Source organism: Phalacrocorax carbo, chromosome 2, assembly GCF_963921805.1.
Source record: "Phalacrocorax carbo chromosome 2, bPhaCar2.1, whole genome shotgun sequence".
NCBI classification, from domain to species: Eukaryota; Metazoa; Chordata; class Aves; order Suliformes; family Phalacrocoracidae; genus Phalacrocorax; species Phalacrocorax carbo.
In genome coordinates, this window is record NC_087514.1 from 38,982,397 (window position 1) to 39,009,419 (window position 27,023).

At 39.5% G+C, this 27,023-nt stretch overlaps 1 protein-coding gene across 5 annotated transcripts; it reads right to left on the reverse strand.

Annotated features, from left to right (window-relative positions):
- Positions 1-624: 624 nt before the first annotated feature.
- Positions 625-26,904, reverse strand: MTFR1 (mitochondrial fission regulator 1). Of its 5 annotated transcripts, XM_064442628.1 has the most exons (10): positions 26,832-26,874; positions 21,064-21,159; positions 20,559-20,701; positions 16,504-16,602; positions 10,882-11,000; positions 7,562-7,803; positions 5,498-5,750; positions 5,146-5,314; positions 2,494-2,565; positions 625-2,321 (listed from the first exon to the last, which is right to left on the reverse strand). In XM_064442628.1, exons 3-9 carry the CDS (start codon positions 20,622-20,624, stop codon positions 2,500-2,502), a joined length of 1,014 nt encoding a protein of 337 aa, XP_064298698.1. In that variant the 5' UTR covers positions 20,625-20,701; positions 21,064-21,159; positions 26,832-26,874; the 3' UTR covers positions 625-2,321; positions 2,494-2,499. The 5 variants fall into 5 exon arrangements, with proteins under 5 accessions (XP_064298698.1, XP_064298697.1, XP_064298699.1 ...); XM_064442627.1 differs by lacking the exon at positions 21,064-21,159 and having other exon boundaries at positions 26,832-26,904; XM_064442629.1 differs by lacking the exon at positions 21,064-21,159 and having other exon boundaries at positions 26,858-26,894.
- Between the last annotated feature and the right edge of the window lie 119 nt (positions 26,905-27,023).

Consider the following 27,023-nt stretch of genomic DNA (forward strand, 5'->3'; position numbering starts at 1 on the left):
CACATGTTTTTGTCCTTCTGGGATGGTGGCACCTGCACCTCACATCAACAGTTCAAACGATAAATGTTTAGTGTGGTTTTTTCCCCCCACATTTTAGCCCAGTTTAGTAGGTCAAGCAATGTCCTGAATTCTACAGTTAACGTAACTCAGTCCCGTTAAATAATTATTGCAAATGTCAGCGTTCAAGTGAAGTACCTTGAAACACTTCCAGCAGAGGTTTTGTCTCTGAAAGAAGGCGAGGACTTGAGCAGAGGTTTTCTGGGCCAGCTGTGTCCCTTTGGGAGGGGGAGGGTTGTGCCGCACTGAGGGACTGTCAGGGGAACCTGGTGTACAAGGGGAGGGAGAGACTGTTAAACCAGCACCTTCCTGCTGAGTTTGTGGTGAGGCGTAAACTTTGTGCTGGTTCCTGATTTTTTTTTTTCCTTATCTGAGTGTAACTGAATTAACTGTGCTGTTCTGTGACTAATTCTACTGCTATTCCTGCTGCACAGCAGTAGTCCAGTCCCAAAGGAGATGCAAGTAAGTTGTCACTACATTGATTTATAGTGGCTATAACAGAAATGTAAACTGTACTTTATTGCAGCTGCTATTGTTGGTAGAGTACCACAAATCACATACACACTGTTTATTTTAACTGCTTTTAATTTTATATAGTGGCAATAGAACATTAAATACAAAACTTGAAACCAAAATTAACTTTCAAAAAGGTGTTTCAAAGGCATTTAAAAGAACACACAGATTTAACGGCCTATCAGCGTGACTGATGGCAGTGTGTGTTGGAAGGAAGTTACATTGTGTACATATTAACACCATTTCAAGTTTCATACCAGAAAACATCCTCCTCCATCATACAGTCTACATTCCAGTTATAAGCAGCAAAGCTTCAGTTGTCTTCAGTAACCCTGGTCAGAGCTGTTCACCTGTCTTTAAGAAGTGCTGCTTTTTCCTTTTCCTAGAAAACAGAAGCTCTAAGAGGCACTTGTTCCAGCAGCCAGATCAACTTAGAACACTGAAATACCCAGCTCAGCTTTTTCTCCGCTCATCTACAGTCAGAGCAAACCTTGGGTTCGTTTAAGCATGCAGCTAAGTTGTAGTTCTCTGGTTCCTGAAGAGCTTTTTTTTCAACCTGAATTTTATTTTTAGCTTGAGCCCTTTCTCCACCTGCAGCTGGAGACATGAGCTCAGGTGGCTGGTTAATGAACTAGCTCTGTACAGGTCTGGCAGCAAACAGCTGCTAGGGGCTGACCGCAGAAGGGCTTCCCCTGGAAGACAGGGTATGTGCAACAGCTTACACCATCTCTTCCCTGCAAACAGGGCCACGAGGGCTGGTGTAGTCCCCAGCTGCTAGAAACCTATGCAGGGACCCGAGGCAGCTGGGGATAAAAAAGGTGTCCACAAACATCCCTTAGCACAGCTGAGATGAGCAATATACTTTTGGCAACTTGCACCCCACAGTACTCTGTACCTTTTTTCCTATCTACACCACTTCTACGCTAGATAACACATACTCTGACATTTTTTATTTTATTCTGCTGCTATCTACTGGTATTTTCAAATTTACTGGACTACCTATTCAGAGGCGGACGCAGCATGATTTACTCACTTGTCGTGCACTCTTTATGTTGGCCACAGGATGATATAAGTAGGTTTTGCTCTCTTACCCTTGCAAGCTCATTTAAAACAAACAAACCCACCCTGCACAAAAATGTGCTACTACTGAAAATGTCTCATACCAGCTGACCTCTGCAGCAGATTTAAGTTTTCATGTTCTTTCAGTAGGAAGCAGAATGCATTCAGGTTTTCCTTGGGCTAAAAATTTGCTAAAATTAAGTTTAAAAGAAAGACTTTGATGTGAAAAATTCAGTATCAAACTAGACATTGTAGTGCAAGTTTTAGTTAGAGCTCAAATAACTGATATTAACTTAAGGGTGTATCGCTATCATTACTAACATGTACGCAAATTTTTAAGGTGGTCAGTTATGCACAAAGAATGTTGTATATATAACTTAGTGTTAATAAACTAAAACCACCACAGAAGTCTGAGTAGAAAGCCAGGTTTGAATACAAAATTAATACCTGAGAATAATGGTCAAATTTATTCCCCTTGGTAAATGACACACAAACATGTTTAGTGCCTCAGTTCTACAGTTCACATTAGGTTTTTTTCTGTGTTGTAAGAGACCGCTCAGTACTAGTGCTATTTCCAACATAAAAGATTTCAGATAAAACAGCTTAAGTCTGCGCGCAGTGATCTTAATAGATTACGATTTTTCAATTAAAGTCTTCATTTTTCCTGTAGACTTCAGCATGTGTGGTCCAAACTGAGAAAGAAACCAGAAACACGTTCAGATTGCTTTCAACAGAAAACTAGTCGAACTATTATTCATCCAAGTTGTAAGAAAGACCAGAACTTGGGCAGAGGTGATTTCCCTTATCAACCTGCGTCTCTGCACATGGATTTCACCCACTTCATAGCCACAAAGCAAAGGGTACCTTGTGTCAGCAATCGGCTGAGATGAGCAGCTGACCCTCTGCTGGAGCAGCTCTGACTAACGGTAGCTCGCTCTGCCACAACAAAGTAAGAAGACAGATGGAGTTGTCTTTGGAAGATGACAACCAATTGCTCTAGTGCCAGTTTAACAGTATTTCTGTTCTTACTCCATCCTGCATTTTTGTGCAAGTCCTTTTAAAACTGTGTCACATGAGGATACCATACAAGGACTGAGCTAGCAAAGAAGTTGCATATTGAGAAGTAACTGATGACATGTTTATTAGCTCATTACAGATCAACATTCCATCATTTAACAATTTAAATTTCTTAGCTTATGATGACTTAATGATCCTTAATCTCAAGAGGGACTGTAAGTTTCAAAATTGGAAACTCATGAAAAACCCACGTGTGACTAAAATATTGCCAACTCATGTTCTTTCCCTTAAAGCCCCAGAGATGCTGAGGAAGAAGTGACTGATTCTTGGGGAATACCTAGCCTGTTAGTTATGAAGAACTGCCTGACCACTACTGGAATATATCTTAAAGGCATAAACCAGAAGGCAAGTCAGTCAACATTAATAACTGCACATACTCAGAAGTCTGGGGATTTGTGGCTTGGGAATCTTGTTTTCCTCAGAACTTAATTCAGAGTGCAGCCAGCTCTCTTAGAGTTTTATGTGTCACTTGCCTGGTTGACATGGAGCGGGCGGTGGACATTGTCTACCTGGACTTCTCAAAGGCCTTTGATACGGTCCCCCACAGCCTCCTCCTGGAGAAACTGATGCGTTATGGCCTAGAGAAGTGGTCTGTGCAGGGGGTGGGGAACTGGCTGACAGGCTGCACCCAAAGGGTGGTGGTAAATAATAGATCTTTTTCAAAGTGGCAACCCATCACAAGTGGGGTCCCCCAGGGATGGATATTGGGCCTAATTGTTTTTCAATCTCTTTATAAGTGATCTGGATAACGGCATCAAGTGTAGCCTGAAGAAGTTTGCTGATGACAGCAAGTTAGGTGGGGAATTAGACCCTCCAGAAGGGAGAGCTGCTCTGCAGGGAGATCTGGATAGGCTGGAAGAGTGGGCCAGCAAGAACCTTATGAAGTTCAACGAGGAGAAGTGTAAGGTCATGCACCTGGGAAAACATAATCCAGGAGTGCAGCACAGACTGGGATGCACCTGGCTGGAGAGCAGCTCTGTGGAAAGGGACCTGGGGGTCCTGGTGGACAGAAAGCTCAACATGAGCGAACAGTGTGCTGCTGCGGCCAAGAAGGCCAACAGGATGCTGGGTTGCATCAAAAAGGGCATCGCCAGCAGAGATAAAGAAGTCATTATCCCGCTCTACTCAGCACTTGTCAGGCTACACCTGGAGTACTGTGTACAGTTCTGGTCTTCTCTGTACAAAAAGGATGTGGAGAGGCTGGGAGGGGTCGAGAGAAGGGCCACCAAGATGATCAAAGGACTGGGAAGCTGCCATTCGATGATAGGCTGGGAGAAATGGGTTTGTTCAGCCTTGAAAAAAGGAGGCTCAGAGGGGATCTCATCACCATGTACCAGTACTTAAGGGGCAGCTACAAAGAAGGCGGAGACTCCCTTTTTACAAGGAGTCACATGGAGAGAACAAGGGGAATGGACACAAGGTGCTCTTGGGGAGATTCTGATTGGACACGAGAGGGAAATTTTTCACAGTGAGGACAGTCACCCATTGGAATAATCTCCCCAGGGAAGTGGCTGACTCGGCCACATTGGACACTTTTAAGATTTGGCTGGACAGGGTGCTGGGCCATCTTGTCTAGACTGTGCTCTTCCTAGAAAGGTTGGACTAGATGACCCCTGAGGCCCCTTCCAACCTGGGATTCTGTGACTTTTTCCAGACACACAAAGGTAAAAATAAGCTCTTTACTCTTCCTCTCTCGCTCTATAGCACAGGGCTTCAAGGATTGCTTACTGACAAAACTGACTATACTAGCCTGTTTTTAAGTCAGCCATATATCACTAGAAACTTGGATCTTGAACATTCACTGCTTAAAAACCCCGCACTTCAACTTCATATCAATCTGAAATAAACTGGAAGCCATTAATTTATACCATGATGTGGATTTTAAATATAATTCCATTTTGACATTCCCACACTATAAAGAAACTACTTCTATTTACTCAGCATTTCCAATTATTAGAAGAGACTCCCTACACCAAAAGCCAGCAGTCATTCTGAACAACTGGCTTTCTGCATTCCTAAGCACAGCTTAGGAATGCAGACTCGTTTCAGCATCTTGCTTCAGTGTTTCACACGCACTATCTGAACGATTAATGTTGGTAACAGCTGGTAAACTCCGCTCAGATTTGATTCCGGTATGAGCCCTTAGGAACTGACTTTTCAGAATAACACACGCCCGTGGCAACAGGAAAGACTTTTGTTTAAAAAAATAAGAAAATAGCAGAGCTTTTTAAACCTAGGGCCAAAAGAGTACACAATCTTAACACTTGATACTAAAAACATGATTGCCACAAATCCCGGCATATTAGCAGTACCTGACAGGGTTTTGTGGACAGGGATGCTAACTTGTAGGTATTTCCATATGCTGGCAGAAGGATGCATGCTGGCTTTCACTACAACTATGACTTAGTCTGAGCATGTGTTCAGAATTGCAATACTCACCAGCACTGCCTCAGTCTTTGTCTTTTTTTCAGTCTTTGGAATAACTTTTTCTGTTTCACTTTGGCTGTCATTTTGGTATCGATATGCAAATTTCTTTTTGAGTGCTTCTGCTATTAATGCTGCAGGATCCGTAGGGTCAGGCACTTTAGATTTTGTACCTTCTGATGATCTAGAAAAGAAAATGAGAAGAATTCACATAGTCCAAAACAAACCTTTAGAAGTTGTGAATGCTTTTGCATTCTGTTTGTCAGATGTTACATCAGCATCTATCTCACCTTGAAACAGTTCTATGTCATAAAACCAAATCTTTAATGCAATTGTTAATATACTGGTATTTATTTATATTTATTACCTTTTCACTGAGCGTAGTTTCACACTGTTCATGTCTTTGAGGATTTCTAGCATGTTTGGTATTTCAAACTTCTTTGGCCCATTTTCTGTCAGATTCTGTCCAGAGTTCATTTTTTTGTTTTTCCTTTCCTTAATGAGCTCAATTGCAGACACACCCTGTTGTAGGCCTGGGGGAGGGAGCGGTGGTGGAGGAGGAGGTGGCGGTGGCGGAGGTGCAACAGGGACAGCAGCCGAAGCAACTGGACTTGACCCAACTACAAGTAAAACAGGCGTTACACTCCGGTTTACTTGCAAATCCCCTTTATATCTCACAAATGCTCAGGTAGGAATATGACTATAATAGCTTCAACTGCCCCCACCCCACCCCCCCTTAGATTATCATGTAACTTCTTCACTCCTAAACCACCTAAGTAGACTCAACTCAAAAGCCACATATAAATCTCTTCTTGAAGAGTGAGAAGTGTTCTTTGAATTCCGAGGTACAAACTCAAGGTGTATTTGTGTCTTTGCTGCAATGGGACGGATGTCACGATGTCTTTTAGTTATGTTCTGCTCGTAACATTACCAGTGTCCACTGGTAACCCCTTAGAAAAGACAGTTACCACTTTCTTCCAAGAGGCAGGTATGAGGCTGGAAGCCCCATACCTATGAGATGTGCTTCTTCCTACTTATCATCACAAATAAGAAATTACCATACAAGATTTTTTATTGTAAATTTCAGAGCTCTAATAGTGCTTAAATTGAAGCTCATTCCAGCTCTCTGAGGTTAGGGATTTTTAGACCAGCTAATCATCCGCCTGAAGAGAGATTCTCACAATAATCTTGATTTCAAGTTCCCTGTACCCTTCAGGTAAAAATAGATGTTATAGATAACTCGACAAATAAATGAAGAAAACTCTGCTCAAAGGCACCTTTAAAGACATCAGCAAAAACAGATCGAACCAGGGTTTTGAGGCTTGGAGTATAAAGTGTGTAAAGATACATATATAGATAACACAGAGGAATCTACTCTGTGTACGTGTAGGCTTACACACAGTGTCGTTATCACATTCTACCAGAAGAGGGAGGTAAAGATGATCAAATCAAAATTTAATTTTCCTAATAGAGGCAAAGGGAAAATGATGAAAAATAAGTTATTAGTTATTTCACAAAACCCCCACAATAATTCCAGTTTAAGAGTAAAACCATGAGATCCCTAAAGCTGTTTCATAGTTCTGAATACAAAAAGGTAAGGAAAAATAAAGTAACTGCTATCAATTCACAGATAAAAATTCCACAAAAACATCTGAAGAATTAGAGTATCATTTTTATACATGTAGGAAAAACCTGTAATTGCTATGTGACCTTAGGAAAGAAAGAAAACAGAATGGCTGCCATCTCCAGTCCCCGAGGGCCATCTCCCACTGATCTCTGGAGATGGTGGCCTTAGAACTGGAGGGCAGTCAGAGACAAGGGAAAGAGGAAAAAGAAACTCAGGAAAGGAAGAATTATTCTGTTTACTACCAGAAACAGTGCACCACTTTTGGTTCCATCTGGAAAACGTGCTTCATCCCAGGGATGATTCCAGTAAACAATCTCCTTTTCTGTTAGATAGTTCATAAACTTGAGATTTGTATTACATATCCCAAAAGTGTAATTAGCATCTTGTGTAATTACTTCATGATATCAGAGAGCCTATTTAATTACCGGATGGGAAGACTTAAGTGTTAGCAATTAAGTTACATTCTTTTAGTTTGGTTTAATCCGCCGTGTTTATCATGAGCTTTGCTCTGAAAGCTGTTTAATACTTCTTTACTTAACCACAGATTCAGAATTCTGGCAGACTTTCACACAAACACGAAGACTTTTGGAATACTAGAAAATACATAAAATATGGCAGGTCTCTTGTCTTCAAGACCTATTCTGTATCCCTCGGTTAGTGTGCTGTATCTGCCTACCAAACTAACCAAAACAATATGGAGAAGGGTTCAGTGTTGCAGCACCTCACAAAAGTGAATTAGGACATAATTATAAAAGGGACAAATTCATTAACTAATTTGTGCTAAGAGTACAGCAAATTTAATACCTGCTGTCAGGTTCTGTTGTTCTTGCAAGATGACGATTTTGGCTATTTGTGCTCTTAAAGTGGCTAGTTCATTTTCTAGAGCACTGATCTTCTGCAGAGCTTCTTCATTTGCAGTCACTACGCTCCTGGACACTGGTTCTTCTTCCAATGGGTTTTGTAAGGACATCTGTCTGCATGGGGACTTTCCAGAATGATGTAGTTCACCTGAAAGAGGCTGGGCTGATTTTGACCAAACTTCTGACCTGTAACAAAAATATCACAGGATTCCTTTCTAAAAGGCTTTGCTATAGATAACAACTAAAGCACCGTTACATACAAACCAGGAATGCAAGCTGGAAAGCCTGACTTTAAATTGGCTTTATACAAATCATTTCCACCATGACATCATGTAGCTTAAAGTAAACAAGAGCTTCACATCCTTTCTTTTGCATCACAAGCTGTGTTTCTTCTCTTCCCCTAGCCAGCTTTTTGTGGAATCCTTGATTTCAGGAGAAAACAGGAATACATTCCCCTTCACCCCCAATCTACTTCTCTGCCTCATAACCTATTGTATTTTTCACTGGAATTAAGATTTTTTTTTTTTTTTCCCAAATGCTACCATTTTCCCTCATTGGGCGGCAAATAGTCACTTGTAGTTGATTCCTTTGAAGAAGTAGGAAGAGTTTTAGTTCCACAGCACATTTTTGTACTTTTTGGACTTCTGAAGGGATAGTCCTCCATTTTAGCAGTGCTGGGAGCATGGAGTACATAAAACAGCTTAGTGGCATAGAGGCTGCTAATCAGTAAATGGGAAAGGTTCTTCTATCTAGTTTTCTAACACAACAAAACTGTAGAGAAAAAAAACTTCATGCAGTTTTTAAAGAGTCCATAAGCTTCCCTCCTCTTTCTCACAAGAGCAAGAAAATGCAATTCTGTTGCCTTCCTTTATTACCCACCAAAGCTCAAGCTATGTGAAACAACGAGGTGTTACTGAGCATCTGCAGTCACTTACAAAAGCACTTACAAAAGGTTATATTCACTGGCGACAGCAACATTTTTAAACAGTTTATCTGAAGTAGAATTGATAAGGATTAACGACAACAGATTATCATAAACATTATAACTGCAAAATACAACCACATCCTTAACTCCTCAATCCTCCTTACCTTCAATCCCAAAACTTCTCAGGCAGGTCAGGATTTCACTATTTATTCAAAACGTGAGAGTAAGAACAGCGGCTAGTGATTATGACTTTTCAAAATGTGTAGAATGGCTCCAGACTAATACAGCTTAAGACCCCCATCGCCCTGGATGCATGCGTTAAGCTACTCTGGATGCGCATCTGCTGTCATGCTGGACTTCAAGCATGAGACAAGATTTAAGGCTAGAACAAGCCCTGTGCTCAGACCACCTCAATCCAGGATTTGATACACATTTGACATGACGCTGACAGAAAACATCAGCACAACTTGCAGAAATTTGATCAATTTAATTGAATTCAACAGAATTTAATATTATCAAGATGTTAAAATTTAGGTGCTGTTATATAGATAGGAATAGAGAGCAACTAAAGCTGAGAAGAGAACAGGATGCTTCCTACAGGAGCCTGCTCTCCCTAAATAAGTAAGGTGGAACGAGCCAGTGGTCACTTCACTCTTTGAAACCTGTCTTCTAGAAACTCTTTTAACGGAGCAGAATGGCTAAACAACAAAGGGTATTTTTAGCTCAGAGCAGTAATGGTGTTTTAAGCAAATTTCTTGATTGAAATCTAACGCCGCGGAAAAATATTATGCTTGAATTGTGACTACTGCTCTGACTAGGGGCAGGGGAAAAATGATTTGTCATTTAGTTGCTTCCTCTATAAAACTACATTTGCAGAAAAAAAAAGTCTGCAAGACCATTTACTGAATTATACAGTGAATATATATTTAACAGTAACACCTATGTGATCTTGTCAAAACAGAGAATTTCAAATGCCTGGAAAACACCTAATGCATATTAGCTCCACTACATAATACTGTGCATAGATGTAATAAACGGTGCACATTGAAATACTCGTATTTGCCAAGTAATTCACTTACCATGCTCCATTTTAAGCTGTTTGCCTTAAGGTCACTACATATCTGCAGGAATATTTTAGTCCCATCCCACATCCATCTGTCCCCCTTCACGTGCAGAAGTCTCAGCAAATATGCAAGCCCTACATCTTTCGTAACAGGTTCTTTGAAGCAACAAAGAAGTGTTCTCCCTGTTGTCTCCATTAAATATAATAGCTTTCCAGTTCAATCTTTAAACAAAATGTTTCTGTGCTAGCAAAAGTAGTATTGGCCAGTTAATTTCTTTCGCATCAAATACACTTTACAAATAATGGTTCCCAAACAAGTGTTGATTTCTGTGACTCCCCTCTGAGTTTGTGAAATTAATGTAGCAGTGCCAGAACGCATGTTATGCAAAGCTTCACTGCAGCAAGTCATGTTGGAGGGCATCTAGGTCATTACTAAGCTATTTCATGCTTTCAGATTAAGAATGGTATCCTCTGGTAATCTCTGAAGCCAACAATCTGTGCCTTTCTCTGGAACATTAGTTTGTTTAGAAGAAAAACTTCCTCTGCACTGCAAAACTGTACCTTTGTTTCTGGCTAGTCTGAGCAGCAATTTGGGTAGGCTGGAACAGAGAACTTCATCGCTTCAGCCAACCCGTTTCATGCAGTTACAGTGCTATGTAGTACTCTTGGCCCAACACAACAGCACCTATCCTGTCATTCTGGACACAGGTGCTCACGCACTTCCCTGCCAGTTTTCATTATGAAGATTAAAGATGAAATATAAACCATAATTTTTAATTGTCTTTAGCAGACTGCAGAGCCTTAACCAGAAAGGTGAAAACCAATGTGCGCATTATTGGATTGTCAGAATGACCATTGCTGTTAATTAGGAAGCTGTACAGTACGCTGCCCCATATTAATGAAAATCTCGGGAGAACTGGAGAACGGTCAGTGTTAGCAATTGTGCCATACCACAGCAGACAGTTTTGTGGGGACAAGGTTTCCTGAAGCTGTTGCATGCAATTCTTTGCAATAAAGAAGTAAATAAAAAACAGTCTTCCCTGTATAAAGTCAATCTCCTATATGTTCTCAAACGAGTCTTTCATTTATAATCCTGTTAGTCTAACCTCTGCTACTGCTTTTCCAGACCCTGCCTTTTCTAACCCTCTTCCCTCTCTCTTCTCCCAGCGTTCAAGTCCTCTCCATTAATTGCAATGCACAGAGAATTCTCATTAGAGAGAAGCTGCGCTTCTTCCTCTTGGTTCAGAAGTTCAAAGAGAAGATTTGAGGAGCGTACCTGAGCCTTGTAGAGACTTCACCTTCTTCTCGAGCAACCCATCCCACATCCGCAAAGGAGGCCACTGCATCTTCTTTAAATTGATTAGGATGGTTTCCTTCTGTGTCATGAGAAGTAAGCTAAATTTTAAAGACAAGATACAAGGTTTTAGAGTCACTGTTCTCAGCCTGTGCCACAGTCATTCTATCCAATACTTTCAGTGAGGCTACGTGTAACTATTAATACATACATGCACAAAACACATCTGTAGACTCAGCACACTTATTTCTGTTGTGGACTTGGTCCAGAACCACTTCACTGACTTCAAACTCTTCAATCTAGTCTGCTGAACACTTTACAGAAACTATTTTTATTTTTTAAGGTTCACAGCTAACTACATATACTATCACATGACACTACTGAATGCTAAAAATCCAGTGCAAATCGTTACCTTCAAGACTAACAAACATCACCATTCTTGAGTAGTTTGCTATATTAACTCAAATAATATGTTTTAAAATTATATTAATGACCAGTAGTTAATAAAGACATTAAGGCTACTAATATTTCCTAAGTCTTTTGCTCTGATTTAGTATTATATTGAAAGTGAAATTCTGTTGAAGTGTGTCTCCCTTCTCCTACAACTTTCAGAATTTCTGTACAAGAATAAAGGTGCGTACATTACACAGGGGAAAGGAGAAAAAAAAAAAAGCCATTTCTAGAAGCTCAGTAATCACAAAGACTTTGAATGAGGGGTAGGATGCAATCATAACAGAATACACTCTTTGCTAATAATCTCATTTACAGCATGCCAAACAAACCGACCATTTTCCAGCATGGTTCTGCCATTAGCTTTATAGGTGTTTGAAGCCAAAGGTGAGCAAGGCTCCAGAGACTGGAACCTTTCTTAGATTTACAGTGAAGTGACCTGAATGGAGATTTCAAAAATTGTCTGGACCATCAATATATGCTCCATAGCCACAACTACCCTAAATTGTTTCAAATCTACTTTGAAATACTGGCTGCTTCTCCAGGTTAGACAAGGGCATGTGTACTCAGTGGCTGGAGTACTGAGCAGCCTGGTCTCAGTATCTTAGCAGATAAAAGCTACTGAAACATCTTTCAGTAATTCATTCTGCTCAGTCTGTCACCTTGAGTTACTTTTCTCCAATGCAACTATGCCACCTCTTTTGCTTTTATTATGTACAATCCACAGGCGAAATTTGCACATGAGCCACTGCAGCTGTTTAAGTGGCACTGCTGCTGGTAGTGGCCAAGAAGCAAGTAACACTGACAAAGGTGGTGGTAGTATGTAGCAGCCTATGAAGACAGCTTTGATCCAGTCTGTTAGCACTTAGGTCAATTTTCAAGGCAGCTCAGCTCTGTAAGAGGGAACTATTATGCAGCAGCAGCTATGAAATGTTAGCATTAACCGGAATTTGTAGCAGCCCTATCACTGTAGGACTGCAGGTAGGATGAGGTAAAACCATTTCTGAAGAACATCCACAGATATTTTAGTTGTAGCCTTTGATACTGAAGTCCCAGATAGATAGAAGTTGTGGGTTTGGGGTTGTTTTTTCCCCAGGAGTTGTTACAAACAGCTTTGGAAATCAAGATTAGTCATCTTCACCTCACACTCTCACAACTTGTGTGTGAGCCTTTATCACAGCTCCCAGGAGTGTGTATTGGCACCATCAGATCATTTGGAAACAACAGGGTTTTTTCCAGGTAGCATCAGCACAGATGGTAATATGTTTATCACATTAACAGTTGTGCCTAATACCATCACAGTCTGCCTCTCTTTAAAACAGTCTAGAGAATACTATATTGCATGTTAGGATTTTCATTGTTTGAGGTTTCTTTTGGCTTTTTTCTTTTTTTTTAAATAAAAAGAAATTTTAATGATCACAGCATCTGTATTAATGTTAACGGCAATTTAAAAAAATCCATAATTAGCTACTTCTTGCAGGTGATATGATTTTCCTGGTGGTAATGGCCACATGAGGAACTATTAGCATGAAAAGACTGAAGGCACATTTAAATACAGGCACTACACGTATCTGCATCAAAAATAATTTTATAAATCAACAGTAAGGGATGCATTTCCTACTGCCAGGTTTCCTGCATTGTGAGATAAATAACTTTGAATCCAACATTTAGTAGTAAGCCTTCTGTTATATTGTGATGCAAGTTTCTTCTTACTGTTTTTATTTGTATTTATATGTAAACAGAATCTGCTTGTTATCCCATATACAGATGTTTCTTTTCTCTACCCCTAAAAACAACAAGGCCTTCCACAACAATGGATTTTGAATTTCAAGTTAATGCAGGACTTTTACTTTAATTTAAAGGTTAAAAGTCAACACCTGTCTCTTAAAACCATTGCCCATCTGTCAAATGATGCTTAAACAACTCTGTGACTTCCCTATTCCTCCAGTCAACTTCAGCTGAAGAGAACTTGGACAACTGCTCTGTCGGCACCTGAGACGGAGAACAGAGACCTGAAAACAGACGCCCAGATCTACTGGATGGCAGGAACTGAATGAAACAGCGAAAGTAGCCTGCTTTTCTTTCTCTGGAAACTATGTAGTTGCTTCCCCCACTTCTTCCTTACAGGTTTTTTTTCCCTAGTGTGCATGTATGCTGCACGGACACACATGCTTGTGGGCTTCAGACCCATTACTCCACGAATTTCTGAAGAAAAGACTACACACAGTGTACTGTTTTGGATGATGTTTTAGAATCACAGAATATTTTGAGTTGGAAGGGACCCAGAAGAATCATCAAGCCCAACTCCCAAAGAGTCAGCCTCGCCAGCATTTCTACCTGGTTTCAAACTGGAGAGCTTTTGCGTGGTAGGTGAATGTGACAACCACCATGCTACAGAAACAGTGCTTTGGAGGATGTCAAAGCAGCATCTCTACTTTTTGTTTGCTCCAGGAAGTGGAAAGCAGAAGAAATATTTTTATACATTTAAGGATAGAGTAAAAACCTCTAATTTCAAATTACTAATACAGTTAGGTATTAAAAATTTTGAAATATGCTTCAAGTAAGACAAACTTGCTACGGTCTTTCAAATTAGCCCAGTAAACTCCGATGTTTGCTATGTGCACACCAATTCCTCAGGAGACTTCTACTGAGTTATCAGGTTTCCATCAGACAAACAGGAGAAGCGTGGGACCAGAACAGGGTTGCTGTAGCTGAAGGATACTACTTTGAGAGACAGTATTGTAGGCTTGGTTGAGTCTACCCAGGCTATATTGGTACATTTGACTTTATTTTTTCCTAAAGGCTACAGATAAACCTAAAAAATATGAACAAAAGAACCCTACAAACCATTTTTATTTGTTCATGCAATATAGAGTATATAAGGTAAGCTCTGCCAGTTACTAAATACATAAGCAGCATTTAGCAATTAATTTAAATGTTGGAAATGCCAAGATCCACAGAGACAGATATTACAACAATCAGACCTCAAAACTCAAAATGTTAGGCTACTGCTTCTTTTTTCAGACTACATGAACAAAAGCATGCTAGAAGAGAAAGAATGAACATAACAGAGATATATATTCCTTCCATATCTCTTACCCATTTATCATCAGGAAAATGAAGACCTGTGGAAAGTTTGTTGGTCTTAGATAAAGTTAGAAACACTGATGATATACATGCACCCTCAGATGAGGCAAGTAAAGTTTGTTCTGGTTTTTAAAGAAAGTGACTTACAGCAAGGTTCAGTGCATGGTCCTTTCATAATATAGCTAAAGCTGGCAAGAAAGAGGAAGAGACAGCTATAGGAAAGCATCAGTTGCAACAGCATAAAACCAATCGAGATCAGTATTGAACTTCACTACAGAATCTTAATGCTGAGATAGAGACATAAAAAACAGATATTAGCATCACACTTTTACATGTTCAGCAGTTTATATATTAAAATAGTTTAAAGCCTGCATAAACCATGTAAGTTTTAATATGTTTGAAGAATCAAATTTTGAAATTAATATTTCTAATTCAATCAACTCTGGCAATTGCACTTCTATTTTTATGATCCTTTCCTTCCATTTAATAGAAGATGAAAGTTTATACTTAGTGTGCATAAAATCCAGGCAAAGCTGACTGAATGTCTCTTTAAGAAAGAAAAAAGGCAAATATTTTATTTATTCTAACCCAGAATTCAGATGAAGACATATACGTATTTTTATTTCAACACTAAAAATACTCAGGAACAGATTCCCCAGATGTATCTTACAGCTCTTTGCAAGTACATAAACCAGAAATGTCTTTTTTTATGTACCATATTAAGAGAGGGCAGTATTTGGCTAACTGTCTGCAAATGAGCATCACCTTCCCATGTATGGCCTTTAGACTACAGAAAATCAGACACATTATAGGAAGACTTCATTTCCTTTCAAATCCAAGGCACACAGAACCTTATTTCTGGCATAACTACTGTTAATTATATACCCATGCTGGTTTAAAAACAGCATGGCATTTTGTTGTCCTCCTCACCTGCACAAATCCCCACCCCCACAATGTATATATTTACTTAAGTTTCACCAAGCCACTAGAAGTGAGAGATGGTTGCCCCCCCTAGTTTCTTAATGCAGCTATTTAAGAGAGGCAAATGTTAGCATGGCTTTTACTATCACACCAAAAAGGCTTCTATGGTCATCTCAGCTATGTGATTTTGCTGCTATAATTTAGAGTCTAAGTATTGTTCATACATTTCATATAGGATGTAGAAACTAATTTAAATAGTGAAAAATTTAGCTGTGTGGAAATTACCTTGTCTTAGTGTGGGTGATGATTCCCACCATTCATCTTTATGTTCCCCACCTTTCCTTGGCCCAATAAACATTACTCTCTCAGCTTGAGTTTCAAACACTAAATTTCTCCAATTCTATACCCACCCCCTATCCCTAACACATACAGAGTTGAAGAGATTATGTGTAACAGCTTCAATTTTCCCATCTGTTCCTGAAAGACTTGTTATAAAAAGCATGGGTTTTTCTCCTCCTTAAGCTTTTACCCCTACTCTTTACCCTCCCACTACATGCAGTTGAAGTTAAAAGCAAACAAGTCAGAAAGCTGCACAGAACTGATGTTCCCCTTTCACCTATACAGCGGTAGCTTTGTATTTAAAACAAGAGCCAACAGGGCTCTCATGTTATCTTGTTACTAATATTTTACTTTCTGATAAAGTTGTTTATTTTCCCAAATATTTTAAGTAACTGTTCATCTTTACATGCCTCTTAAGCCTACCTTAAGTACTGGTTATAGAAATAAGTTTCAAACGTTTTTTGCTTTTATGAACCTATTTTTTCCCAAGAATAACTTTTCAATACTGTATTGCCTAATTTAAGAAGTTCCAATTTCCTTAGGGGAAAAAAAAAACTGTTTCAAGTTTCATTATGTGTGTTACAGCAACATGGATTTAGTTAGGTTTTAGGCAGCACAGAAGCTGAAGAATCCATATTTGGAAAAAATCTCAACTGGAAGTGGGAAGAACTGAAGTAAACTAATTCTCCTACGTCTGCTTTTACATTTACTTGAATGAACTGCACATTTGCTTAAAATCTTTTGATGCAAGAGCAAATCCCTTTATCAGTATAGTGAAACGTGTTCTGAACTGTTGAGAACACCTACCTGAAACTGAACTCTTGGACACTGTATAAGAGAGAGGTTAGTACCAATTTTCCGTACAATACTTCGAGATGAACCATAAGGCTTGCTTGACCAAAGCACCTAGGTGGGAAGGAAAAAGAAGCCGGCTGTTAGGTAACTGATTTTTATATCACACTGGAATGGTTTTCCCTTATCCTTCCATACTATGCTTGTGCTAAACATATTTATAGTTATTATTTTCATGCTAGAATAGGACATAATATAAATACGCTGACATTTGTATCAGTGAACTCCTTACATTCGATACCTGAATCAGCACAAAATTTGTTTTTGTCATTACAATATAGCTACAGCTGTTTAAGTTCAAGACAAATTTTGCATTAAGTTTAAATTCAAAGCAATAAATCAGGTAACACAGAAGGATTCAAAAGTTGGAAGCATCTTCAAATGCATCATTTGTACCCCACCTGGAGTACTGCATCGAGCTCTGGAGCCCCCAACACAAAGAACATGGACCTGTTGGAGCGGGTCCAGAGGAGGGCCACAAAAATGATGCGAGGGCTGGAGCACCTCTCCTATGAAGACAGGCTGAGAGAGTTGGGGTTGTTCAGCCTGGGGAAGAGAAGGCTCTGGGGAAACCTTATTGCAGCCTTCCAGTACTTAAAGGGGGATTATAGGAAGGATGGGGCAACCTCTTTAGCAAGGCCTGTTGTGACAGGACAAGGGGTAATGCTTTTAAACTAAAGGAGGGTAGATTTAGACTGAATATAAGGAAAAAATTTTTTACAATGAGAGTGGTAAACCACTGGGACAGGTTGCCCAGAGAGGTAGCAGATGCCCCATCCCTGGAAACATTCATGGTCAGGTTGGACTCCACTCTGCGCAACCTGATCTAGTTGTCCCTGCTCACTGCAGGGGGGTTCAACTAGATGACCCCTAAAGGTCCCTTCCAACCCAAACTATTCTATAATTCTATTCTATGATTTGTCCATTTTCAAGATGATAAAGAATCTGTATTGGGTCAGACACCTCTTTTTAAAGGGTTTCAAGAAAAGACAATCATGAAAAATCCATAGTTATGTAATTCTACACTTCCTGAAATATCTTTTTTCTTTTTTAACTAACAGCTCTTCTAACACAGGAATGGTGTCTACCAGTCTTAATAAGAATAACCATCAGGTAGCATAAGCATGAAAATATAACTGCAGAATTAAAGACCACAGAAAAGGGGGAAAATAAATATATGAGAATGAAACTCTGTCCTAATTAAAAAAAAATAAATGCAAAAACCAACAAAACAAACCATTCACCTAGATAAACCTCAGCACACCTGGCTTCATCGGAACTATTTCTACTGCAGTTCAGATTTCTTTCTATGTTGTTTCAACAGAGATTGAATTAGCTTTCTTTTGTTGTACTTAACAACGGGAAAGTTTGCTGTAATATTTATCATATTTGTACGAAATCAAATGAGACTTTAATCCCAGGAGAATACTACAAAATGAGCCAGAACAGAGAGAGGAAAAAAAAACCCAAAACAAACCACCACTAGAGAAAGACAGGAAAGATTTCAGCACAAGTAAAGGCAACAAAAACAATGCAAAGAAGAAAAAGACTAATGGGAAGACTAACACAGAACATGTTAGTAAAAACTTAGAACACTGTATGGTAATATAAAAAACTTGGTCAGTGTTTACTTGTAGTTTTAGATATGAATTTACTACTGAGATCTTTGTTTTTAATGGCTTGTAGATTCAAGCAAACTCATCATCCTGATAGAAGACTGCCCAAGAAAGAAAACTTAGAATCCAGGCTGTTAGTACCAAAACAACCCTCATCTGGCATGGCAATATTGCCTGTGTGATTAGTGTAGGGCAGCTGTGGGAGTTTCACAACACACAGCTGAATAACATTTTGATATACCAAGCAAAGATCACCACTCTGATGTTTAGAAGGTTCTGTTAAAAAGAAAAATTTATGCTCCATGGTATTTATTACCAGATTATATTATCTCAGAAACCACACAAACATTTTGCCTATTTCTAAACAAGTATATTTCCTTCCTCTGGCTTTATTGTAATGTATAAATTTTGACAAAATAAATGTGCACTGCACATATGCAATGCTAGACTCTCACATCAGAACTGCAACTTCTCCATTAATCCACTTAGACCCATTTTCTCCATTCTATGAAACATACATTCTCTTGCTAAATATGCTGCTAAATTTGAACACAAATTTTTTTCAATGCAGAGTACTCTATGCATCCTGCATTTTGGATGCCTCGAAGACCTCACAAAGACTTCACACTCATTACTATCACATTACTGTTTGTCTATATGCCTGAGCAAATAGCAGGTAGATCAGAAGCCTTCAAGAAAAAGTCACTGACAAACTACTGCAGAAACACAGCCTCACTATTCACAACAGATTCTGTTGTTAGAAGCAGAACTGTTGGTGATAGCCTCAAAGGGATGTTGCACTGGAAAAAATACTAGCAGTCAAGGGAAGGCTTAATTAATTACAGAAGTACTTCCGCAACAGCAAAAGAGCCTAGACTGCATGCTGTATTACCAACTTCAGTGCAGTGCATTTTACGCAAGTGGTAAAACTTGCTTAGAGAGTGCTCAGACCACAGACAAGATGTTGACTAGCTCCCAGATCCTCAAAAATATTTGGTGCCCAAACGCCCTTGGGGTTGTTCAACAACAGTGGTTTGGTGCACCAAAACTTTTAATGACTCACTTTTGGTAATCCAAGATATGCCCGGACAATATTTGCAGAAAACAGTACGCAAGCTGTGCAACAAGGTATGCAAATAAAGTCAGCACACTGCTCAGCTGAGCTAGTAACTCTCAGCACTGCCCTCCCAAGTTCACACAACTTCTTGTTGACTTGAAGCACTGGTAGAGCAAGTCTGCAAAATATTACTTAGCCATACCCTCTTATTGCATCAGTGTTTTGCTGTTGTCCAGAGCAGCTGACATTTGGAAATGTAATTGCATTATCACAAGCTTGATACAAGTAGAGAATCCAGGGAAACAGATTAAAAACTTGTTCCCCCCCCCCCCCCCCCCCCCCCCCCCCGCATTTAGGCTGAAAGATGGTGCTGACAATAACCACAGCAACATTCATGGTAGTCCAGCATATTCTCACACTTTGAATTTTCAAAATTACACTGCATGAAATTCAGATCCAAGTTCAACTAAAATCCTAAAATACAGATTCTTATTGATAATTTTAATTTACAATGTATAAACAATTTGCTCTCCATAAATTCCCAAGATTGATAAAAGGTTCTACCACAATAACCCAGAGTAAGAAATGCCCTTCTAAGTGCTGCACATAGCTGTTAAGGATTTCCCCATTTTTAAAACATTTCGACAGCTTACAGGGACTACTGCATTGAGGTCAATGCTTCTACACAAAACAGCTTCCTAACGCTCCCAGGGACAAAGCAGTTGATGTGTAGCAGATCTCTTTCTCCCTCTCTCTGCTAAGCATTCAGGGAAAACTACACACACTTCCCTCCAAGAGGAGAGCTATGCATGCGCATTCCTCTCTTTCCCCAGTAAAGAACACAGACGTGTTGCTCTCATGTACTGTAACAACTCCTTTCAGGAGATAAATATACGACAATTATCACCATCATCTCAGTTTCATCGGGCTTTTCATATCTCCAAGATAAGAGCAAAGATATTATATTATTTAAGAATTAATATCACTGTTAAAAATCAGTTGAAAATTTTCCTTCAGCTTCAAAACACACATAGAAGTCCAGCATGAAAAGCAGTATTAACAAAGTGAACAGTTTGTTATTAGAGCTAGAAGGAACTGCATGGTATTTTTAACACATATTATATTTTTAACATAATTTTACCATATTTTTAACACATTTTAACTCAATACTTCAGTGTCCAAGTAGTAAACTTCATACTTTTTCAGCAATGAAGAATCATACAAGTATTGAGTATACTTAAACTGTATTGCTGGAACACATAAGCTCGAACTAAAATATGTGAAGTGCTTTCTATACCTGATTTTCTGAAAACATGAAGCAAGTTTGAAACACTTACTGATTCCATGTTTAATCCAACTTGTTCAAAAGCCATCCTAATTAAGCGCTTAAGCCAGCAAATCATTTGGAATGGAAAAAGCCTTTCCAAACTTGGATTTACGCCTTCCAAACCCAGAGGGCTGCAGACGTTCCATAGTACTTCTGAAATGAGAAACATAAGAATTTTAGATGCATGTTGTGGAAGTAAACTGCTACATGTATTTGTAAAAAAACAAGCTTTAGAAAGAGTTACTGAAAACAAGACATGTTAGGTGACAACAGTTCCTAGTACTGCAATGTATAAGCATTCAGAAGGCATTTACTTAATACAGGTGACAAAAATTTTTAGTAGTGTCATTTTTAAGAAATCAAAGCTGCAGCAAAGTTAATGATTAAAAAGCTGGGAAAATGATTGCTCACTTGAGCTTGGACAGATGATGGTGTTCAACAACTCTGAGCACTGCACACTACAGAATGCCTGCAGCTGGGGGACTAGCGCTAAAAGTAAAAAGCCATACTCCTACCTAAAATTTATTTCTATGCAGAAACTACAGAAAGCTGATCACCTCTCTTCATTCACATTCTCTGACAGATTGGTTGTTTCCTCCTTTTTCCCACAACTGAGGGGAGAAAGGAAACATGGAAAAATGACTAATGCAAGAAAATTCAGGAAATAGCATAGATGTGGGACCTGAAAATACTCAAACTATTTATAAAGTTGGACAGATTTCAAACTGCATCTATTTATATTTACTACCATTCGCTTAAATCAAGATGGTTTTGTTGCTCCTCAAGTGAAAATAGTTTAGCTTTTCTTTAACTGTGTTCTACACAAGTCATAACCTGGATGCCACTGGAGAAGTATATGCTACCAAAACCAAAAAGGAAGCCATAGATTTAGGTTTACATTTGTTTGTGTATCAGGCTAGAAACAACACTCTGTTGAACTACCCTGAACAACATATTTGTAGGATGAAACACAGTGTTGCTGAGGCCACTATATATAGACAAAGCATTGACTAATGCAACGTAGCAGCAAGGTACGGGTACTCGGGAAGTTGGAAAGTCAGGAGATGGAAAAGCTATGTTGTTTGAAAGTGCCCACAGGCATTACAGTTAAACCATCACTGTTTCCATTACAAATGTTTTCTTCAACAGTTTACAGTTCCTTAGTAATAACCTGCTTCTTGTGGAAACTTGGCAGGAACACTGCAACTCTACAGTTATCTTTTTTTAGACTGACTTAAAAAATTTTATTAGTTTCTCATCAGCACAGAAAGTAAGACATTTTCTAACAGGATTTTCTTTTGTTTCTGAATAAACTAGGAAGAAACTACTAACGTATCAGCTAAAGGAGGACTAATAAAAATCGTAAGATGAAAAAAGTTATTAAAAAAAAGTGAACCAACCACCACGAGATTAGACTGGAAACCGCAACTGTTATAAGAAAAACAATAGGGAAGAATAATGGGCTACCTACCGAACAGCCATAAATATAAGCTACAATCATACATAATAAAGAAATAAGTCACTGACTTATTCATGGAAAGCTGGAAAAGTCCATTAGAGAAACATTACGATCTACCTGATCTAGCTTTCCTTTAGGCATGTTATTCCTCCCTACCAGGCTGTATGGACCTTTGATCGTGCTGCACCTGCTGTGTTTTTAAAACAGTAAGAATACAAGTCTTTCAACACGGCCCATATTAGATTTGGCATCATATCTGGCACTGTAGACATGCAGTGACGTAAAGGAGATACTAGTGCTCCTTTAAAGGGTAAACCTGTTCCAAAAGCGTGACACATGTGATGCACTCTGCCTCATTCCAAAGTTCAGACTTGTTAAACATGTAGTACGGAAATCAAAGAGAAGAAAAAGGGAAGCTGTTTCAAGACATTCAAACAAAAGAGCAAAAAACATAGAGACTGTATCGCTGAGCAATTGCAAAGACAGGGCTGTCTGGTAATGCAAGTGATAGGACTGTAAAGAGATGACTGTATCCCGATACACTGCTCTTTCAACAGACATACAAGTCACTAGTTTAAAAATCCCAAGCTGTAGTCAGAGTCACATTTTGTTTCAGGAAGTGAAGAGAAGGTTTTGTTTCTCATGACCTGGGAGGACTGAGTCTTTAAGAACAGAGGCAATTTGGACAGAAGTAAAAAGAGTGTGTTAGAACTTCCTCTGAGGAAATCAGAGCAGGTCTACAAAGTTTCCATAAACTCAAGAAACTAGGAGGCAAAGAGGTAAAGGAATGACACAAAAACTGTCAAGATAACCAAGTAGAGGCACAAAAGCAGATGCAGAAAAAAGTAGCATAATATTAGGATGACAGAAGAGTACAAATATGAAGTAGTAAGTTAAAAAAGGTTAAGGTACAAAATGTGTTCCAGCTTACAGGCATTAAAAAAAATCCTCCATACGTATTAGTAGTAAGCAGGAGACAAGAGAGAGAGCCACGCTGTAACAGGAGAGGAAAGAAAGCAATGAGTGGTAGCATATTCTGTGTTTTCGCTTGAAGATAGAAAAGACAGAGACAGATGTTGGAATGAGTTGTAGACAACTGAAAAGTTATAAGCATCCAGGGCAACAGTGTCCAATGAAATTCACCTTGAACAGCTCAGAAATTAGCCAAAGCCATTTCTGAAATATTAGTGATGACTTTTAGAAACTTGTTCAACGAGATCTAAAAGACCCAGGAGTAAAAGAAGGAGCATGATGACGCAAAGCATTGGGAATAGTCCAAAATACTTATCCTGCCCTGAAACATTTAAGTGGCCTTTTGTAATTCCAGGTTCCAAGACTTTGATGACCGAACACAAAAGAGCATTCATTCAACAAAGAAACACTTCAGTAAAATGATTGTTTATAGTTCACATTATAAATCATTGTTTCTTCTGTAGCCTAAATACTTAAAGTCCCTAAGACTGGGATCATCAACTCCTTGCTCTTGCCAATGAGCTGTTACCTGCTTTTGCAGAAGAAAGTGTCAGAAGTCAAACTGTTAGAGTGCAGAGTACCAACCCTTTCCTGGATTAGTTTCCTTAGTTCCTGGCACTAAGGAAAACCACCATGTTTTAACAACCTCCAGCTAATTTGTTCTCTAAAAGGAGATCTAAAAGGAAAATGCTTCTAAGTATATCAGCCTGATATTTTTATGAGATCTATTAGTTTTCCATAATTATCCCCAGACCAACTTGATACTCACTTCTGCCAGACTAAATTGCACTATTCCTTTCTTCATAAATCTCAGTTATTTCACAATTATTTTATGTGCCAAGAGCGAAAGGGTTCATTCCAAATGAAACTGCTGGACAGCAAGAATGAAAACATTAGCAAATTTTTCTCTCATGCTCTGTGTACACGCCAATTTCAGAAGCAGGAGTTAAACATTTATTGCTTTTATTAACCTAGAACAATACCTCTTAAAATATTGATGCTTGCTTTATTTATCCTCTATCTTCTTTATGCTACCTAAGCTAAAAATAATAGTAGTTGAATTCCTCTACAGCTTCCACAACTCAGTCACTACCCAGTGATAGTAATAGTGCTGTAACACACAGTCCTTCTGCTGTGCTTAAGCAAAACTATTACAACGATGAGCAGCAGTCATAGGCAACATTCCCAAAAGAGGTTAGAAGAGTAGTAACACAAAGAATTACAATTCCCTTCATAAAGCGGGGGGGTTTGGAATTTCATGGGTTTTTCATTTATAAAACTCTATTTACATGTAAATCAGCAATGCTGAAGAATGAACTTTCTGATATGGAAACATGCAGGAATTCCCTGGTTCAGAAACAAGGAGGTCTACATTTCTGAATGTCGGGGTTCTCACTTTATCCTCTTTGAACTCTCTTTTGCTCCCACTTTTCCCAACCACTTTTGAAGGTTTCATTCAATACTGTTGTATCAAATACCAACCTACAAAGCTGAGGCATAACACCATTTACAAATTACAAAGTGTTCATGAAATAAACATAAAGGCTCTGAAGGAACACCACTCAGTAAATACGAAATGGAGCCTTTTGCCAGGCTTTCTAGTGAGCCCTACCCACAAGAGATGAAAAGAAAGAAAAATCAGATGTAACTTCTTTCAAATTGAAATTCTTCTATGTGTATTTCCCGATGTTGGATCTGTCCATGTCCCTTTCAAGTTATGAGTTCTTGGTCTTAAAAAGAAATATGATAATAATATTACTGAACAAAGTTTTTCTCGTTCATGTAAGATCCGCACAAAAATAAAAGAGAATTGGCTTAATAGGCTTGAGGCAGCAGATCAGCCTTTACAAAGAATAAACAAATGCATGAAATCTGAAAATGAAAGGTGTGGTCTCTAAATTGAGAGGGTGTGTGTAACATAAAGAAGTACAAAATTTTCAAGGAAGCATAGTTTCAAAGGAATACCAACCACATTAAAAAAAATCACATACAAAAAGAGTAGGTTCCTCCTTATTTTACCAGGAAAATAGGCCACTCATATCTTCACAGTCTTTAAGACTGACACATGACCCAAGCTCATCTCATAAAATTATATCCATAAGGAAACATATTAAAGCAGTAATAAAACAAAAAAAGATAAAGCCAGCAAAAAATTATCACAGCTACAGCAAGCCAAGCAGGCAGGCAGAATCTTCTGATAAAGGACTAGATCCTCTCCCAAATCAACACAGAGAAATTACAAGTAATGTAAGTATTTGGCAGAGATCACAAAGCCAGCTACAGAGGTCTACTTTTTGGCTTGGAAGCCGCAAATAATGGAGTGCCACATTACTTTCAGAAACACTTGTTTGGAAAGATACGCCAAGAGAAACAAAAGTCCGTGACTACTACAGAGACAATCAAGGGCATACCTAAGCTAATATCAGCATGAAACCTAGAGCAAGAACTGAATATACCCTTACAATAGTAGTTGTTAGAGCTTATATATACCTTAAAGTGCAAAACCATATTCATCGCATATTACCCATGTTACTATATCTTGCCAACTAAGGATGGAGAACAAAAACACCCCATGCCTAAACACTAGTTTAATCAAAAGCCTTTGTTCAGCAGTTTATATCTACACAGTGCAATGTGATACTGCGAGAAGTAAATTAAATCCTTCAACATCTCAGAACCATACAGTATTATACTACACACTCATAACCATATACCTACACTTTCCTGCCAGAAATACAGACCTCCCTAGTCATTGCTGTGAATACCAGCCATTCTGCTACCTCTCTGAGAAATAAGAGCATGCAAATTTCTTTAGCAAAAGGGTTTATCTGTTTGAAAAAGCATTTAAAATGTTCTATGGTTTTTCCCAAAAAAATCTCTCTTTGTAACAACACTGAGTTCTTACATGCACCAGTTGTATTTCAGCTAGTGACCTCTATGAAGAAATTTTTTTTCGATTCAGCAACAGTTAATTGGAACTTCTGGAGCGGATGTGTGGAACTCTGCTCCCTTCTTTTTTTCTTTATCACCTAGGTAAAAAGCAGTGGGTATCAGAGGACAGAATTCTTTTCTTTTCACTTAGTCTTTGTAAGTCTTTTCTTCACAATAGCTACAGAGGTGTACAGCTGTCTGAGGACAGCATGTAAATACTAATGAAGTCTTGCTGATGCTACCAGAGATCAATACGCTACAGTTGATATCAGCGTTCAAACTCTACTCACACTCAGTGTTTAGAATTTCGCCAGCTTGTTAAACACAACAAAACCAAGCATCTAGCAAGTTACTTATTCAGAAGAACCTGAGCATTGTAGCAGTATCACTAGATATATAAAGTGAGCATCATAAGTTTACAGAAAAGCAAAATAGCACCAGACCCCTTAAGACTAGGCTCCTTTCCCCTCTATATGCTGCCTCTGTATTTTAAAGGCTCGTTAAAAAAAAACTTCCCTGAAACTCCTATTATCTTTTATTTCCATTATTTCCCGTGACCTGTCGCTCCCATCACAGCAAGGTTAGAGGGTTTCAGCTTCAGTCAGCTTGCTACAGAAATGAAAGCTTCGACCCCGACGCCCCGAGCCGCTTCCACGCTGCCCTGCTCCACTGGGAAGGCGGCGCAAGCCGGGCACCCTCGCAAGGCCGCTGCCTGCCCAGCACCTGCCCTGCCCGGTGGGCGCCGGGCCCTGCCGCGCCGCCCGAGGACAGCCGCCATGAGCGTGCTAAGCGCCTCCGGGACCGGGTCGCGCTCCCCCGCGCTCATCACCCCCAACCCGGGATCGGGCGCGACAAGAGGAGCTGCCTAGGGGAAGGGGGGACCCACGGACCACCCCGGGAAGGGGCCACTGTCCACCTCACCGTCCGCCGCGGCCGCGCTCCCTCACCCGCTTCTTCCACCGCCGCTCGCGGCCAACCCCCACCCCGCGCCCTCCCGACAGCCAATCCACGGCCGCCCCGGCGCCACCCCGACCAATAGCCAGCGCGCCCGCGGGGAGGCGGGACCACGAGTGCCCTCCGTGAGCTGAGGCGTAGTGACCTACCCGGCGGCCA

What these genes read in the sequence shown, in the direction of transcription:
- MTFR1 (XM_064442625.1), bottom strand. An exon ending in AAACTACGCTCAGTGAAAAG is followed by an intron (nt 5,315 to 5,497) that starts GTAATAAATATA and finishes TTTCTTTTCTAG; the next exon opens with ATCATCAGAAGGTACAAAAT. An exon ending in CAAAGACTGAGGCAGTGCTG is followed by an intron (nt 2,566 to 5,145) that starts GTGAGTATTGCA and finishes TTGTTGTGGCAG; the next exon opens with AGCGAGCTACCGTTAGTCAG.